Source organism: Trichechus manatus, unplaced genomic scaffold (assembly GCF_000243295.1).
Source record: "Trichechus manatus latirostris isolate Lorelei unplaced genomic scaffold, TriManLat1.0 scaffold00047, whole genome shotgun sequence".
NCBI classification, from domain to species: Eukaryota; Metazoa; Chordata; class Mammalia; order Sirenia; family Trichechidae; genus Trichechus; species Trichechus manatus.
In genome coordinates this window covers 6,444,559-6,463,302 of record NW_004443983.1, presented here as the reverse complement: position 1 = coordinate 6,463,302, position 18,744 = coordinate 6,444,559, and the positions used below count along the sequence as shown (strand labels likewise).

Here is an 18,744-nt window from a genome sequence, read left to right as displayed (position 1 = left end):
TATTCCTAAAATGTACGGATCCTATATATTTCTTTTGTATCCCAGACAACAACCAGCACAGTGCTAAAGCTAGATTCTCAAATATTTAATACTTGATGTCACAGAAAAAGATTCAAACTTAACTTCTGAGGAAAGAGTATTTTCAAAAAGTAAAATCTTAGAAGGAAAGATCTTCTTAATTACTACAACAGATCAAGTATATAACCATCACACTTTCATGCTCTGGAAAGTCTTTAAAATGTTTTTTTTTTTAATTATAGCCTGGAATATTACTTAAAGTTTGGAAAACAGAGGCTTAAAAAAAAAGAGAACATAATTTTAAAGCAACTATAATTCTTGTGTTATTCCTTCAAGTTTCTTTATATGTATGTTTTGACAAAGTTATAATCAGTATATACACAATTGTTTCCTGTTTTTCACCTATATCATAATCACTTTGTCATGCTGTTACTATATAGTCTCCATAATCATTCTACGGTGAAAGTTTAAGTAAGGGAGTATGCCATAATTTACATAAACATTTCCCTGTTGATGGACATGAGCATTACTTCAACATTTTCACTGTTACAATTAATGCCTAAAAAACTGTAAGGACACACAACAGATCAGTGATTACCAGGGGCAGGGGGCTGGGAGACTGCAAAATGGTAGTCAACTTTTGGGGTTGATGAAACAGTTGTAGCTTTTCTGTGGCGGTAGTTAAACTACAGTATATGTTTATTAGAACTCACACAACTGTACACTAAAATAAGAGGATTTTATTGCATGTTTATTATACCTCAATAAACAAATGATGACAAAAAATTAATGCCTAACATAAAGCAGAATCACAAATGTGTGATGGCTTAAACACCTATCTTCAATTCACTTCCAAAGGGATTCTTTTTTTTTTTTAAGTTCCACTTCTATAGTATCATTTCTAGCACTGGATTCATTTTTTTTCTTACTTTAATTTATATTACTTCGATTCCTAGATAACTAGAACATTTCCCCATGTCTGTTTACAAACTTCATTTTCTTTAGTGACATGTCTATTTATGTTCCTGTTTCTGGGATTCGTCTGACTTTCATGTATAACTACTTTACAGAATGATATTCAGTTGTCTGTTACATTTACTATAAATATTTTTTGCTCTACCAGTTGATTCATTTAAGATGTTATATATGCTGTATTAAATATAATTTCTTATGAAAAATTATTAGAAGCCAAATTTAAGAATCAAGTTACTATGTTTTTGTACCTAGTTCATGCTAAGTTACATGCCAAAGACCAAAACAACTTATCTGATATTTTGCTAAACTACTTCACTGATTTAAACTTGTAATGTATAAAAATATATTCTAAGTACTATAAGATTCAGCTCAGGTATTTTCCCTGGGTTATGTGCACCTTAAAAATGTTGCCATGATACAATGACCGCACTTCTAAAAGACTGTGTCTCCACCTCATTATATCTTATTTTTATATCCTCAGAGTGAGAAAGACAATGAAAAATAAAGCAGAACACAAAGTTTAAAATACAAATACTACCAGGCATCCTAGATAAAATTAAGCATGATTAGCATTGAAATTTAATGAATTTACTTTTAACTAAAGAAAAAAGGAAAAAAAAAGATAAACACTGTATTACATAGTTTTCAATGCCTGATTAAGAAAAAGTTCATTTTGAGAAAAAAAAATTTCTGGCACTGAATTAATAACCAAAAAATTTTATGATTTCTCAAAGACGTGTTCATTAAATGGATAGTTCTTAAGTTTTTTATGCTGATGACACGACATTAAGTCTTAATTCAGTTAAAGCATTTCCGCAGAAAGCTAAAATAATATGATTCAAACACATTAATTTTCAACTATATAACTTAACAGAAATAAGGCTAAGAAAATCTAGAACAGAAAGCACTACTGGGATGCTTCTGGGATGTATGTTAAGGGAAGGAAACTATAGAATATTAGCACTCCTCAAGAGTCCCTATGTAGTGAAAGTGGCTAAGTGCTAGACTACTAAGGGAAAGATTGGTAGTTCAAATCCACGCAGAGGCACCTCAGTTAAGGCTTGGCGATCTGCTTCTGAAAGGTCATAGCTTTGAAAACCCTACGGAGCAGTTCTACTCTGCACACACGGGGTCGCCATGAGCCGGAATCGACTCCACAGCAACTAACAACACCACCACAACAGTATTCCTCAAACAGTGTCAGAAGTGCCAATCTTCTATGATGTTAATCTTAAAGGGATTTATAATCTAAAGGAGGCCTGGTGGTACAGTGGTTAAGTGTGGGCCGTTAACCGAATGTTCAGTGAATTAAACCCACCAGAGGCTCCATGGGAGAAAGACTAGACTTGGAAACTCTATGGGGCAGTTCTACTCTATCCTATAGAGTCGCTAGGAGTTGGAATCGACTCTACAGCAATAGGTTTGGTTCTTTGGGTTTATAATCTTCTAAAAAAGGAGTTCATATTCAACTGTGAAAGTTTAGGTTCCTAACAACGGGATGACTATTTTCCTCAAAATAAGTAACTCAAAAACATTCTAGTATTTTGAGTAACAACCAGTTTGAGCACTGAGACTTCTCTGAGCCCAAACCAGATGTTTTGGGTTTGAGTGAATGATAAATAAGGGCAGGTGACTGTCAACATAAAAACCAAAAAACAACAACATAGCACTTATAAATATCTCAATTTGGGTAAGATTACTAAAACTGATCAGGATTAAGTCCATTTCTAAAACACCTGCAAGTAGTAGATAAACTTATGTTTTTAACGAAATAAAAATGTACACTTAAGGACTGCGAATTATTTGATAAATACAAAATGTCTATAATTTAAACTGCTTTTTTCTACCAGAAACAATTCAACAGATCCAGCAGTTTGCAAAGTCCTCACATAGCTCAAGATTTGTGTGTATGTGTGTGTGTCTGGTATAAGTCAAATAAAGCAGTGCTTCTCAAACGTTAATGTACAAAATTAACAGAGGAATCAGAGTAAAAAGCAGATTTTGATTCAGTTGGTTTACGGTGGGTCACAGGGATGCCTACGCTGCTGGTCCACACACCATACGCTGAGTAGAAAGGAAATATAGATGAAACCTTATTTTTTTGTTTGCTATATAGATATCTGCCATATATGGCTAGTAGCTATCTCCAGTCATATGAATGTAAATTTAAAACGAGGGCTAGGTCACAGCCCTGTTTTACACCATACAAAAAATGAAATTTCATCATTCCTGTTTATTCTAATGTAAATATTATATGCCAAAGCAGTAACAGGATGTGTTTTACAACTAGATTACACAGTTTGATCCATAGAAATCTTCCCATCTATGTAATGAATAGTATCAGTAAACCCTGTAGTCTGTTCTTAACAATTTTCTAGTTTGTCAATATTGTGACTCACGTCGAATTTTTTAAAAATCAATTTGTAAAACAAAAAACCAAACTGCTGCAAATGATACCTTCAAAACATGAAAAAAGCAACTCACAGAGTGAAAGAAAATATTTGCAAATCATATATCTGACAAGGGACTTGTACCCAGAATATAGAAAGAACTCTTACAACTCAGTAAAAAGAAAGATAATAACAAAAGAGTTAGCAAGGGTGTGAAGAAATTGGGACTCTCATACATTGTTGACAGGAATGTAAAATGGTGCAGCCACTTTGGAAAAAACAGCTTGGTAGTTTCTCAAACGGTCAAATATAGAGTTACAATATGGCCCAGTAATTCCATTTCTAGGTATATACCCCGACCAGTCATCTGTGAGTTTGTCATACTTTGGTGACTTGATGTTGCTGTAATGCCAGAAGCTACACCACTGGTTATTTCAAATACCAGCAGGGCCACCCACGGTGGACAGGTTTTAGCAGAGCTTCTAGATTAAGACAGACTAGGATGGACGATATGGCGATTTACTTCTAAAAAAACTGGCCAGCAAAAACCTTAGAATAGCAGCACTGTCTGATATAGTGCCGGAAGATGAGCCCCTCAAGTTGGAAGGCACTCAAAAGATGACTGGGGAAGAGAAGCCTCCTCAATGTAGAGCTAATCTTCTTAATGATGAGGATGGAGCAAAGCTTTTGGGACCTTCATTTGCTGATGTAGCACGACTCAAAATGAGAACAAACAGGTGCAAACATCCATTAATAATCATAACATGGAATGTATGAAGTATAAATCTAGGAAAATTGGAAATCGTCAAAAATGAAATGGAATGCATAAAGATCGACATCCTAGGGGTTAGTGAGCTGAAATGGACTGGTATCAGCCATTCTGAATCGGACAATCATATGGTCTACTATGCCGGGAATGACAAATTGAAGAGGAATGGTATTGCATTCATTGTCAAAAAACATTTCAAGATCGATCCTGAAGTACAACACTACCAGTGATAGGATAATACCCATATGCTTACAAGGAAGACCAGTTAATACAACTATTATTCAAATTTATGCACCAACCACTAAGGCCAAAGATAAAGAAATTGAAGATTTTTACTAACTTCTGCAATCTGAAACTCATCAAACGTGCAATCAAGATGCATTGATAATTACCGGTGACTGGAATGCAAAAGTTGGAAACAAAGAAGGATCAGTAGTTGGAAAATATGGCCTTAGTGACAGAAATGATGTCAGAGATGACATGACAGAATTTTGCAAGACAAATGACTTATTCACTGCAAATCTTCCAGCACCATATCAGACAATGTTCCATTGCTATTCTTTTTCCAACAATATAAACAGTGACTATGCACATGGGCCTCACTCAAATTGACTTATCTACGGAAAGAAACGAGGAGAAGCTCAGTTTCATCAGTCAGAACAAGGCCAGCGGCCTACTGTGGAACAGATCATCAGCTGCACATATGCAACTTCAGGTTGAAGCTGAAGAAAATTAAAACAAGTCCACAAAAGCCGAACTACGACCTTGAACATATCCCACCTGAATTTAGAGGGCTTCTCAAGAATAGACTTGATGCACTGATCCCTAATGACTGAAGACCAGACAAGTTGTGGGTAACATCAAGGACATCATACATGAAGAAAGCAAAAGGTCCAAAGACAGGAAAGAAAGAAAAGACCAAAACAGATGTCAGAAGAGACTCTGAAACTTGCTCTTGAACACAGAGTAGCTAAAGTGAATAGAAGAAATAATGAAGTAAAAGAGCTGAACAGAAGATTTCAAAGAGCAGCTTGAGAAGAAACAAAGTATTATAATGAAATGTACAGAGATCTAGAGTTATAAAACCAATAGGGAAGAAGATGCTTGGCATTTCTCAAGCTGAAAGAACTGAAGAAAAAAATTCAAGCCTTGAGTTTCAATACTTAAGAAGTCTATGGGAAAAATATGGAACAATGCAGGAAGCATGAAGGGAAGACGGAAGGAATACACAGGGTCACTCTACCAAAAAGAACTAGTCTATGTTCAACCATTTCAGGAGGTAGCATATGATCAAGAACCGACAGTGCTGAAGGAAGGAACCAAGAGTACTGAAGCTACACTGAAGGCAATGGCAAAAAACAAGGCTCCAGGAATTGATGGAATACCAATTGAGATGTTTCAAAAAAGGGATGCAAAGCTGGGTGCCCTCACTTGTCTACACCAAGAAATTTGGAAAACAGCTACACAGCCAACCAACTGGAAATCCATACTTGTACCCATTCAAAGAATGGTGATACAATAGAAGGTGGAAATTATCAAACAGTATCATTAATATTACACACAAGTAAAATTTTGCTGAAGAGAATTCGGAAACAGTTGTAGCAGAACATCGACAGGGAACTGCCAGAAATTCAAGCCAGATTCAGAAGAGACATGGAATCAGGGATATCACTGATGTCAAATGGATCCTGGCTGAAAGCAGAGACTACTAGAAAGATATTTACCAGTGTTTTATTGACTATGCAAAGGCATTTGACTGTGTGGATCATAACAAATTATGGATAACACTGCAGAGAATGAGAATTCCAGAATATTTAATTGTCCTCATTTGAGGGGCCTGTACATAGACCAAGAGGCATTCCTTCAAACAGAACAAGGGGACACTGCATGGTTTAAAGTCAGGAAAGGTGTGCATCAGGGTTGTATCCTTTCATTATACATATTCAATGTGTATGCTGAGCAAAGAATCTAAGAACCTGGACTATATGAAGAAGACTGCAGCATCAGGACTGGAGGAAGGCTTATAACCTGTGATATACAGATGATACAACCTTGCTTGCTGAAAGTGAGGAAGATTTGAAACACTTACTGATGAAGATCAAAGACCACAGCCTTCAGTAAGGATTACTCCTCAACATAAAGAAAACAAAAACCCTCACAACTGGATCAATAAGCAACATGATGATAAACGGAAAAAATACTGAAGTTATCAAGAATTTCATCTTACTTGGATGTACAATCAACGTCCACTGAAGCAGCAGTCAACAAATGAAACATCACATCGTATTGGGCAAATCTGCTGCAAAAGACCTCTTTCAAGTGTTAAAAAGCAAAGATGTCACTTTGAGGACCAAGGTGCACCTGATTCTCAAGCGATAGCATTTTCAATAACCTTACATGCATGGGAAAGCTGGACAATGAATAAGGAAGACCAAAGAAGAATTGATGCCTTTGAATTATGATGTTGGTGAAGAATACTGTATATACCTTGGATTGCCAGAAGAACTAACAAATTCGTTTTGGAAGAAGTACAGCCAGAATGCTCCTTAGAAGTGAGGATGGCAAGATTTCGTCTCATGTACTTTGTACATGCTATCAAGAGGGACCAGTCCCTGGAGGACATCGTGTTTGGTAGAGTAGAGGGTCAGCAAAAAAGAAGATCCTCAACAAGATGGGCTGACACCTAGTGGCTCAACAGTGGGTTCAAACATAGCAAGGATTGTGAGGATGGTGCAGGACTGGGCATTGTTTCCTTCTGTTGTACACAGAGTCACTATGAGTCAGAACCGACTCGATGGCACCTAACAAAATGGATACACCCAAGAGAAATGAAAATATGCATCACAAAAATATCTTGTGCATGATTGTTCGCAGCAGCGTTATTCATGTTCATAGCAGTATTATTCCTAGTACTCCAAAAGTAGAAACCATTCAAATGTCCGTCAACTGATGAATATACAAATAAGATGTGGTATATCCATGGTATATTATTTGGCAATAAAAAGAAATGAAGAAATAAAAAGAAATACTAAGTGAATGAAGTCATAAAAGACCATATATTATATAATCCCATTTATATAAAATGTCCTGAATAGGCAAATTTTAAGAGAAGGAAACCCTGGTGGCATAGTGGTTAAGAGCTACGGCTGTTAACCAAAAGGTCGGCAGTCTGAATCCACCAGGCGCTCCCTGGAAACGGTATAGGGCAGTTCTACTCTGTCCTATAGGGTCGTTATGAATTGGAATCGACTCGACAGCAAGGGGTTTGGCTTTGGTTAAGAGACAGAAAGTAGATTACTGGTTGCCCAGAACTAGAATAGCTTGGCAATCTACTTTAGAAAAAACCAGCCATTGAAAACCCTATGGAGCACAGTTCTACTCCAACATCCATGGGGTTGCCATGAGTCGGAATCGACTCCAGGGCAACTGGTACTGGTAGAACTAGTGGGGTTGGAGATGGGGGAATGAAAGTGATCGTTAATGGGTACGGGGTTTCTATTAAGGATGATGAAAATGTTCTGAAATTAATTGTAGTGAGTTGTACAACTCTGAAGATACTAAAAATCAATGAATTATACACTTCTAGTGAGTGAACTGTATGTGAATTATATTTCAATAAAGTTGTCTAAAAATCCAATTAAAACCAAAGTACTTTAGTTTTTGATAAAAGTCTAAGTTTTAACTTATACAGGTAACAAAGAGTCTTTTATTGTAATAGATTTGTCTAGAAATGTATGAAAACAATTCTCATCCTTCCCCCTCAGCTTGGCACCATTCTATTCTCCCCCTACCTTACAGCTGGGGCTGAATAAGGTCTAGAAAATGTCCACTTGTAAGGATGGGAGAGAGGCGCAGTTCAACTGCATAATAATGCTAATCCCAAGTATTTTATTCACTGAATAAGTAACTTGTATGTGTTGTGGGGGAGACCCTGCATGGTGCAAACAGTTAACACACTAAACTGCTAACTGATAGGTTGGAGGTTCCACTCCATTCAGAGGTACCTCAGAATAAAGGCCTGGCAATCTACTTCTAAAAAAAACAGTCACTGAGAACCCTATGGAGCACAGTTCTATTCTGACACACATGGGGTCTCTATCAAATGGCATCAACTCTACAGCAACTGGTTATACATAGAAGGAGGGGGTGAAAAGGGGTAGGGAGAAAGAAACAATTAAGGATATCAAAGGAACATTAGATGGTTCATCTGCTCAGATTTTTTCCCTTTCCCATGCTGTCTATCATAAAAGACACTCAAGGACAGAAGTTCACAAAAAAGGAATGAGAAAAAGAATCAAAGACAAACTGTGCCAAGACTACCATGTGCTCTCTCTTCATTCTTTCTTCGGTAACGCAATCAGCTTGAAGCATAAAGAAAGTTAACACAGGTCCTTGGGCTCATGACAAAGTTAAATGCTAAAAAATGTCTCCATCCACAGAGTAAAGACATGTTCTTATGACTTGAGGGAAGCCTTTCAAATAGGCTTGATGTTAAGTAAAGTAGACTTTTCTTGACTAAGAGTACCTGAGCTAAGGGATCAGGACTAAAAACAACTAATATGTGTAAAAAGTTCATCTAAACCCTGAAAATGTCAAAATTACAATTCAGACTTCATTACAATTCCCTTTCCTAGTCATTCTACTTCACAGACTCCCTATTCAATTGTAGCCCTTCCCACCAGTAGGGAAAAAAGAGGAACAGAAATGTTTTGGTCAGATTTGCATCCACGTGACTTTATTCATGTCTCTCCCCACCTATTCCACTTCCATCGTCCATCACATGTATTTCTGATATCTCAATAGCACAAATCTCTGGACTGTCAAGAGCTTCCTGAATTTTACTTTAAACAAATGAATTAATCTATCTACCAAAATTTTATAAAGATGGATTCAGTGAGGGACCACATATATCCATATGCCAATAAGTAAAACATAACCTCAGCCTTAAGTTCATATTGCTGCCACTAACAACTGAAATAGCAGTAGAGGTCAGATCTACTCATTCTCACCAACCTCAATTCAGTTCTGTGAGTGAGGATTTACAATCCAAAATCCACTCTAGGTTGGGAGGACCATTTGCATATTTCCCTACTGAACTTAATTCACACACATCTACAGTTTAGCTTCTCCAACCAGGACAAAAAATCTCCGAGGGTACAGGGAAGTGTGCCAGAAGCAGGGCTTTGAAACAGGTTCATTCCGGTTCAAACGCCTGCTAAGAAATTTGCATTCCTAACAAGTTCTACCTGGAGATCTTGTTAAAATGTAGATTCTGATTCACTACATCTGGGGTGGAATCATTACAATCACCTGGGAATCTTATTAAAATGCAGATTCTGATTCAGTATATCTGGGGGTGGCATCATCAACATTGGCTGGGAACTTGTCAGAAATGCATATTTCTCAGCAGGGGCTCGAACCAGAGTGAACAGTTTCTCGAAGCCCTAGCTAGAAGACACAAGAGGCAAAATAAGCATGGGACGATGTGCAGGAACAACTTGATGACTTGGGATTAAAATGTTAAATGAACTTAAATAGTAAGCTATTTTAACATGATTATTATATCAAAATAAATAAAGATACGTTATACAGTAGAATGCAATTTTAAATCCCTCTCTTCCCCCCCTTTTACTCTTCTCTGCAATAGGTATGTTCAGGTATCTAAGAGCTGAGAGCAGTTCTTAAAGTCAAGAAGAAAAAGAGAACTTCAGCTTCCAATTCCCAGACAATATACACTGAAATAACCTATCTACCATTACAATCAACAGTCATGATCTTAACACCAAAAGTTCTTAATTCATTGGGGCAATTTTCTTATTTGAGATTTCTTTTGCATTTATAATGGGAAAAAATAGGATTTTTAAAAATATTTCCTTGCCAGAATACATCTATATCTGAAAATGCGTTTATTATGTGAGAGAAATAATAAACACCTGGGGTTTGGTTTAAACTACTTCAGAAAACAAAAGTGGGGGCAAGAGAAATATATTTAAAAAAATCTTTGGCAATTGTAGATAACTGCTGAAGCAAGGTGTTGGGTACACAGTTGTTCAATGTATTCTTCTCTATATTTTGTACAAGTTAGAAAATTCGAAAATAAAAAAGTAAATAAACTGCTTGAACTACCTCTCCTTCAAGCCCTTTTAATGCAAGATATATCCGTCATGTGCCTACATGGATTTCTCCCTTTTCTGAAGCCTATCTGTATGACTCATTTTTTACAATTACTTCTTATTTTGTTACTTTAAGTCTTCATGTATATATTTCCTTACACAAAGGACTATAAGACATAGTTCTTGCTATCAAAGAGTTTATAATCTTACCTCTCTTAAATCCAACACATTCAGTTAACAAGCTCATTTACCAAATGCCCACTATGAGCCAGATACTCTTCCCAATGCATGGGATACAAACACCAATGTCTAGCCTCAAAGAGCTCACAATGTAGTAGAATACAGTTAGATGGGTTTCTCTAAAAAAATCCCAATTATTCTTCCTAGGAAAAACTTTCACTGGCTCACCACTGCAAAAAAATAAAATTAAGCTTCTTTACCTTGACTCTAATGTCCTTTACAATGGACCTGAGTGCCCTTCGAGTCCAAATACACCTATTTTCCAATTCTGCACATTTGCAATTTTTCCAATTCCAAGCATATTTCTCACGATGTGCCTTTCAGTATGCCATTTCCAAAGCATGGAAAACTGTACTAAATCCCTTCTGTAGATCTGAACCCCAACAATCCTTTAAAGGCCCAGCTCAAGTTCTACTTTCTCCACGAAGCACTTCTGGTCAGTATACACTTTGCCTCTAAAATCCTGCAGCACTAGTTGCTTATATACTATTCCTTTAGCAATTAATGAATGTGACATGTATCTTCTTGTAGTCTCCACAACGTCCAACACAATGCCTTGCCTACAGAAAGCGTGCAGTAAATATCTTATTACCAATTTACTTAATTACCTTTGATATCTAAAGTGATAGAGCAATGAGGGTCAACAGAGTCACAGAGTGTCCTCTGGGCCAGTCTCCCAATGCCAACAAAGAGCTGAGTTGGTCTATAGTACTATAGTATTGATCTGTACTACTGAATCAAGCATTTTAGCTGCTTAATTCCTGGAAGACTTTGGGTGTAGAAGTAGAATTGAAGGCTTAAGTAACTTCATTAGAGATCTGTGAAAGTCCTGTCCTGAGTCCAGAAGGCTTAAGTAACTTCATTAGAGATCTGTGAAAAGTCCTGTCCTGAGTCCAAAAAAAGAAGGGAAGAAAGTTGAACATCAGAATAAGTTTTCTATGTATTTTAATTTAAAACCAAAGATGACTAACAGTGTGATAGCTCTGAGAGGGGCTTGTCTAATCACTTCCAATTTGGGGTCTATAGTTTTAAATAGGAACCAACTCATGTCTCAAAACTCAATTAGTGTGTTAAACTGAGGAAGTGTTCCTAAGTACCTCAAAGTTTTTCTCCCCTTTTTGAATGCTATGGGAAAAGAAGAAACTTATTGTCTCTTCATGTAAATGAGTTGGTTGGAGACAAAGTATTTCCAAATATCTAAGAGAAGAAAACACTACTGTTGCACTTACCATATTGTAGTTTAAGTATCTGTTTGTGAACCTGTCTCTCCGATCAAACCATGAGCTCCTCAAGAGCAAGGAATCAAGGACTGGATATCTTGTCTTACTCATCTTTGTATATCCTAAGTCTAACAGCCTGGCACACTGAGGGACTCAATAAATGCTCTCTCAATTAATGAATGAATTCCACCTTAGGTTAAAACATGTTCAAAATGCCACAGCCTGTTAAAAAGTAATGGAAAGAGGTTAAATAATATATTGAAATGCCACAGCCTGTTAAAAAGTAATGGAATGTACAAATCATATGCATGTTACATTTAAGCAGACCACGCACAATCTATTGATATTCTCCTCCTTCAGAACCATTTCCAATGGCTGACGTAAAATCTTCTTAAATTATTCCATTTTATCCCTGGTTTTTTCAGTCTTTTCTACTTCTTGGATGGAGGAAAAACATGGAAAAAAAATCCTGTCTTGCTTCGATACGAGATCTTTCCTCAATGTCCCTGTCTGTTTTAATTGGTTCCTGCTTTTTTATTACCCATTAGCCAATTAAGAAACCAAAGAGTCAGTTGAGAGAATAATTATCAAAGAATGGAAGCTTCAGGATCAGAGTCAGGGGAGAGTGCATGTGTACCTTAATCTTCCCAAACATTCATCACGAATCACTGTCAAAATTAAAAGGTACTATGAAAAATAAAAATACTATACACATATATATGCAATTGAGGCTACCTGGAAACAATTTTTGGTATGAAATTGTTTTTTCATGTTACGTATTCTTTTTTTAAGGCATAAATATTAGATATTGATACTGGAAAAAAAAATGACTGAGAATCAGCAAACCATTTGGTCAAAAGAAGGAGCATCACACCCTCATATACAAGGTTATGAGATGATGGTGACAAAGGGAAACATTCTGCTGAAATAGCTCAAAGGTAATCAAGTTAAATACTGTTCACATTTTATCAGAGAAAAGTGCTGACAAAAATATGAACTATTCATAGCAAAGTTCTCTAATATACTGTATCTCCAGAAGTATATAAAGCAACCTTGAAATATATAAGGGAAATAGTACCAGTAACTCATCTCTACAATGACATAAGAGTTTAGAACATACCCCAATTTGACTTAAATATATGAGTTTATCAACAATCTGTACATCATTAGCCCAAAGAATTAAAAAAAAAAAAAAAAAAATCCAACAAACCTAAACAAGCAGCCATACCTTTTAACCCTTTCTCTTATTTCTTCTAGTTATGATTTCAAAGCATACCCAATTATTAACATAGTCGATTTAGCTGTAATTTGTTCTCTTTTAAAATGAACATTCTTTAAAAGAATGGTGATTGTTTAAAAAAAATTTTAAGTCATGCCGTCCTTTGACCCAACAATCTACCTCTCAAGATAACTGGAAACAAAACATACATAAGAAAGAATGTTTACAGGGACATTTTTTACCATACTTAAAAACCAGAAGCAACATAAAACTCAATCAATTGAAGAGCATACAGCTATTGAAAATAAAGAGCTATAATTAGTGACATTAAACATAACATTTATTAACCTTAAAAAACAGATTATAATATCTAAAATAAAACTGTATACATGTATCTGTATGCAAAATTCAAAAATATCTTCAGAAGAATTATCTCTGAGTGCTGGGATTTTATGAGATTTTTATACTTTCTTTGCAAAAAATTTTATAAAAAATCATGAGCTTGTATCATTTTAAAAATAAATTTTAAAAACATATATACTATTTTCAGTACATATTATATAGTGCCCATGACTGGGTGGTTTAACTTCTCAGAAAGGCAATCAGACCCTATCACAATTATAAATGCATACTCACTTTGATTCAGCAATTCCATTTCTAGGTATTTATACTACAGCTACAGCTATGTGCAAAGACACATTCTTGTTCAAGAATATTCACAGTGGCATTGTATTAGCAAAGTACTGGATGTGACCTAAATGTCCATTAACAGGGACTAGATAGATAAACTATGTGCATTCATACAATGAAACACTGTGCAGTCATTAAACAGAATGAGCTAGTTATAGATGTTGGTGCTGAATGACATCCAAGGTAAATTAAGGTTAAAAAAAAAAAATAAAGACACAGAATGGTATGTATCACCCAAACAGTGGGGGGAGGGGAAAAAGGGGAAAGAAACACATACATGCATGCTTGTATTCACATAGACTATCTCTGGAAGGATACACAAAAATCTGTAAATACTGGTTGCCAGTGGGTTTGAGGTCTAGAAATCAGGAGTATTACAACTTACTTTCCACTGTAAACATTGCAAACCAACTTGTGTTGTTTAAATTTTTTACATGTACGTATACTACTTTAAATTTTAATAGCCTTTTAAAATTAGCCAACTTATTTGCTGCTGTATAAATGAATTTGTTAAAGGAAAATAAGGTTTCCAAGTGCCAAAATTAGGCTCCCAAAACAGCTTTTAAAAGTTCTAAAAAATTCTTTAAACTATAATTTGCTGCTTTCAGTTTATTATAATCAATGAAAATTACACACAATCTTAAACCTGACCTCTTTTTCTGGACAAAGATGTTTACATTGTTGCTAGCCAACAAACCCACATTTGTTAACCTAGTCTTTGTTTTGCTATCTTAGTACTGAAGCTGTTTTAAAAATCTGTTTTCTCTCTTGCTATATTTAAGACATGTTCTATATAAAAGGATTTTCTATTGACCACACAATAAATACGGAATAAAGGAACAAATTTCTTCTTTTCCATTTATATTAATGCTTCCAGGTCAGTTTGGACTAGCCTCCCCGACAGAATAACAAATGAAATGCCTGCTTAGGACAAACATTAGGATGACTCACTAAATATAGTAGCTTCTACTCCAAGCTTGTTCTAAAAAAAAAAAAAAGAAAAAAAAGCTGAGAAAAAATTATTTAAGTATATTCCCAAGTAGGCTGAATACAAGCCTCAGGGCTCAGATTAACTCCCAGGCTCTGTAACTTTGGAGAACCCATTTCCCAGGTCTTGGAAGTTACTCCAAATAAAAGAGAAAATGCTGCTTAACATGGGGATAGAGGTCTTTTAGGGCACTTGTTCAATGTATAATCAAATATGAGAGAAACACTCAATGAAGTTATATTGGAAGGGATACCTAACCAAAACAGGTTTGTCAGTATTGGCTTTCTCAATGTTCTTATACTATGTACTAAACTTCCTGAAAATAAGTAGTAGACACTTAAAAATGAAGAAGTTGAACTCACCTTTAACACTTTTTCTATTAACATCTGCCCCCTTTTCAAGTAAATACTGAGCAATCTCTTTATGTCCTTTGTAACATGAAATCATCAAGCACGTATGCCCATGTCGGTTCGAGACTTCCAAATCAGCTTTGTGTTCTACAAGATACTTCACTATTTCCAGGTGGCCATCGAAACAGGCGGCTCGAAGAGGAGTTGAATTGGTTAAAGTCGTGTTGTTGACAGATGCTCCATGATTTAACAAAGACTGGACCACCTTAAGATGTCCTGCTGCAGAAGCGGCCCATAAAGGCGGAGCCCCCTCAATGGTTTCACCGTCAAAATTCACGGAGCCCCCGACTTCTATGCAGGCACTGCACTGCTCTAGGAGGAACTCCACCATGTCAAGGTGCCCATATCTGGCTGCCATCAAAAGTGGCGTGGCTCCATTTGTTTTTTCAGAGATCAAGGAGGAAACCTCCTCTTTGGATTTGCTTGCCAACAACTTTGTGAGAAGCCGGAGTTTACCATCCCGAGCTGCGTTAAATACTGCTGTCTTTAGATCCATTTATGTCCAGTTGAGAGGCTGTGCTTTATTTATCCTTCAAAGCAAAGTTCCAGCTTAACTCTACCGACACAGGCAAGTGTTACAGGAACCAAAGTTCAATGTTAATCACTGCACCCAAGAACGGGAATAAAACCACGGAGAGTATGTTCTGTCCTACTGCCTTACAACATCTGACAACCCGATTACCAAACTAGAGAAAAGAAGAAAAAGGAAAGTAATTAGCAGTTTCGAATTTCCCATAAAGGCAAAAACACTACTTAGATTTTCTTAATTTCTACTCCGGGGGGGGGGTCATACTTTAGGGACCACTACGCTCCCCAAGAAAGGTGGGAAGGGAAAATATAGAAGGGTACATACAGGGACCCAAATGTTTTGCTGGGAAGCAGTCCCTTCCCTGTGTAAAAAAAAATTTAAACATTCCAAGCAAACTGGTTTTCTCGCCTCCAGTTCCAAACAGCCAAGCTTTGTTCTAGTTTTGCTTTGCACATGCCCAAGGAGAGTACAACCGAAACGAGGCAGGAGGCGCGGGTTCAGAAATGTTTCGCTTTCTCCCATCTGCAGAGAAGAGCGGGCCAAGGGCGCGAGGCTGGAAGGCCTCACTGTGGCCAGGATAGGTTTCGAAAAGGAACAAAAGGACCAGACACACCAAACCTCAGCGAGCTAACGCCAAAACTCTCACCCGAAAGGTTCTCTTTCCTTTAAAACTACTCGAGACTCTCAGGAAACCGGCTGCTTTTCAGGCATTAACTTCGCCCGCCCCATTTTGATCTCCCCCAAGGGATCCTCGGGTTCCCCAAATCAGTTGCCCCTACATAACCTTCACCTCTACCTCCTCCAAACACGGCAGTCCCTCCTCCAAGCTCCTCGATCTACCACGAACCCTCCCGACCGCTCGACAACTCCACGGCTTCCATCCTGCCTCCCGCCTTCCGCTCCCAGGGAGCCCTTCCTTCCCGCCCGGGCCTTCCTGCGAGCGCCTCAGGCCGCGGCCTGGGAGCCGACAGGCCGCCGCCGCCGCCGTCACTACCTGCCCGAAGGCTAGTCCCCTCGCCGCCGCTGGCCGCTCGGTCTCGGGCCGCCCCCTTCAAAAGAAAACCGTTGTCCCCGCCGCCGCCCGGGCCGCCCTTCACCGCCTGCGGTCGCACAGCTCCTCCATACCCCGCGCCCCACAGGAATGAATCCGGCCGTGCCGCTCGCCCCGCCCCACCACTCTGTCTCCTGCCCTCCCTGTCTGCTCGGGCTGCGGCGGCTACAGCAGCTGCCGCGGCGAATGGTGTAATGGACTGCGGGCCGTGGGCCGGACAAGCATAAGCGCTGCTTCCCATCACTGACGCGTCAGCCGCGCCATTGGGCTGGTAGAGGGCGGCGACCTCCACGAGCAACCGCCCAGGGGCGGGGCGGGGCCGATGGGGCGGGGCGATGCGGCGCGTAGGGGCGGGGCCGCGAGCTCCGCGGAGGATGCGGTTGCGTGAGGCGCGGCGGGAACGGGGAGAGGGGGCGGAGTCGTGGCACTGTGGTGGGTAGGAGCCGTGCAGCGCGGTCGGGGGCTGAGGCTGATGAGGGTACGGAATTCTGTAGGTTCTTTCTTTGGTCTTCGGACGCTTTCTTCAGGAGGCTCTTTCCAGTAGTGTTTGGGTCCCATTCCCACATCCCCCAGAAAGTAGTAATCATTATTACTCTCTCACACACATAAACAAGTCCAGAGTAGCCTCTTGTCTCCTTCCTGTAGTCAAAAAAAAAAAAAAAAAAGCCAAATCCATTGCCTTCAAGTTGATTCCAGGTCATAGCGACCCTATTGGACAGAACAGAACTGCCCCATAGAGTTTCCAAGGAGCGGCTGGTGAATTCAAACTCTACACGGCTGAGCTCTTAACCACTGTGCTACCAGGACTCCCTTCCTATAGCAGGTCCTGTAATATATCAAGGTTGTAATTAGACTTCAAAAAAAAGAAAAAAAAGCCACATAAGAAACAAAACTCAACATGAGATTAGTTTTGAAGGCTGCCAAACGTGACTGACTTTCTAATAATATAGACTAGAACCGTAAGACTATGGGAAATGATAAAACCTAAGAGCAGTATAGGGTAAACAAGGTCAGGTTCTTGAATGCCTTGAATAATAAAACCAGGAAATGAAAGGAAGCTAACAAGTGAATAGAATTATGGCCTCATCTACCGTGAAACCAGAAGAACTAGATGGTGCCTGGCTACCGCTACCAACCATTCTAATCAGAGCCACAATAGATGCATCCTGATACAATGGGAGAAAAATGTGGAACAGAAACTCAAATTCCTAAAACAAAACAAACAAAAGAACTAAACAAGCCCCTGAGATCATCATCTTGTAGCTAAATAACAGATTGGCTCACAACATAATGAATATCACCCTTAAGTACTGTGCTCTTTTAAAAAAAAATTACCTATACAAGACCAAATGGTCAAAAATTGCTTACAAAGAAAGATGAGAAGGTAAGGGGGCAGAGAAACAGACCTACCAGAACAGAAATAATGTGAATGCCCACGCTTTGTGAAAAATGTAACCAATGTGATAACACAATTTGTGTAGAAATTGTTGGATGGGAACCTAAACAGCTGTGTAAACCTTCACCTAAAACAATATTTTTTTTTAAAGTTAACATATATGAAAGGAATTACTAACTCACAAAGCAAGAAATAAATTTCTGGAATTCATGATGTTAAGACATGGGATGAATTACACTAGGTTGAATAAGAGTTTAACTGTGTTTGAGAATGACACCCATAATGAATCATGATAGGAAAATACAGTTTTTGAAAAACGGATCTTCAATCTCTTGAATTACTTGGTACCATTGGGAGAAAGAGAATATTGGAGTAGACAATCTGACCCTCAGCATCTTAAATGCAATCACCATCATTATTATTTCAGAAGCCACGCAACATTTAAAGAAATTTCACAAAAATCACAATCAACTTTAGTTCTACATATTCATTTATAGCACTTGTCCATAAGGTTATGTTATTTTGCATAATTGAAATAAAGTTCATAAAACTGTCTTAGTCATCTAGTGCTGCTATAACAGAAATACCACAAGTGGATGGCTTTAACAAAGAGAAATTTATTCTCCTACAGTCTAGTAGGCTACAAGACCAAATTCAGGGTGCTGGCTCCAGGGGAAGGCCTTCTCTCTTTGTCAGCTCCAGAGGAAGGTTCTTGTCATCAGTCTTCCCTTGGTCT

General features: G+C 38.1%; 2 protein-coding genes across 6 annotated transcripts in view; both read right to left on the bottom strand.

Moving 5' to 3' along the window:
* FEM1C (fem-1 homolog C) overlaps positions 1–16,805 on the bottom strand; it is a 42,095-nt gene extending 25,290 nt beyond the window's left edge. Inside the window, exons 1-2 of one of the 5 annotated variants that reach the window (XM_023731954.1) lie at positions 16,687–16,805; positions 14,985–15,718 (exon numbers count right to left, since the gene is read on the bottom strand). In XM_023731954.1, the coding sequence (XP_023587722.1) occupies positions 14,985–15,528 (544 nt within the window). In that variant the 5' untranslated portion in view covers positions 15,529–15,718; positions 16,687–16,805. The other 4 variants (XM_023731956.1, XM_004376979.3, XM_023731955.1 and 1 more) reach the window with 4 other exon arrangements.
* Positions 16,398–16,853, bottom strand: LOC105756306 (PE-PGRS family protein PE_PGRS33-like). Its single transcript, XM_012555710.1, has one exon. The coding sequence runs from the start codon at positions 16,851–16,853 to the stop codon at positions 16,398–16,400; it is 456 nt and encodes a 151-aa protein (XP_012411164.1).
* Positions 16,854–18,744: the final 1,891 nt, after the last annotated feature.

What these genes read in the sequence shown, in the direction of transcription:
- LOC105756306 (XM_012555710.1), bottom strand. Translation starts at nt 16,853, where the DNA reads ATGGGAAGCAGCGCTTATGCTTGTCCGGCCCACGGCCCGCAGTCCATT.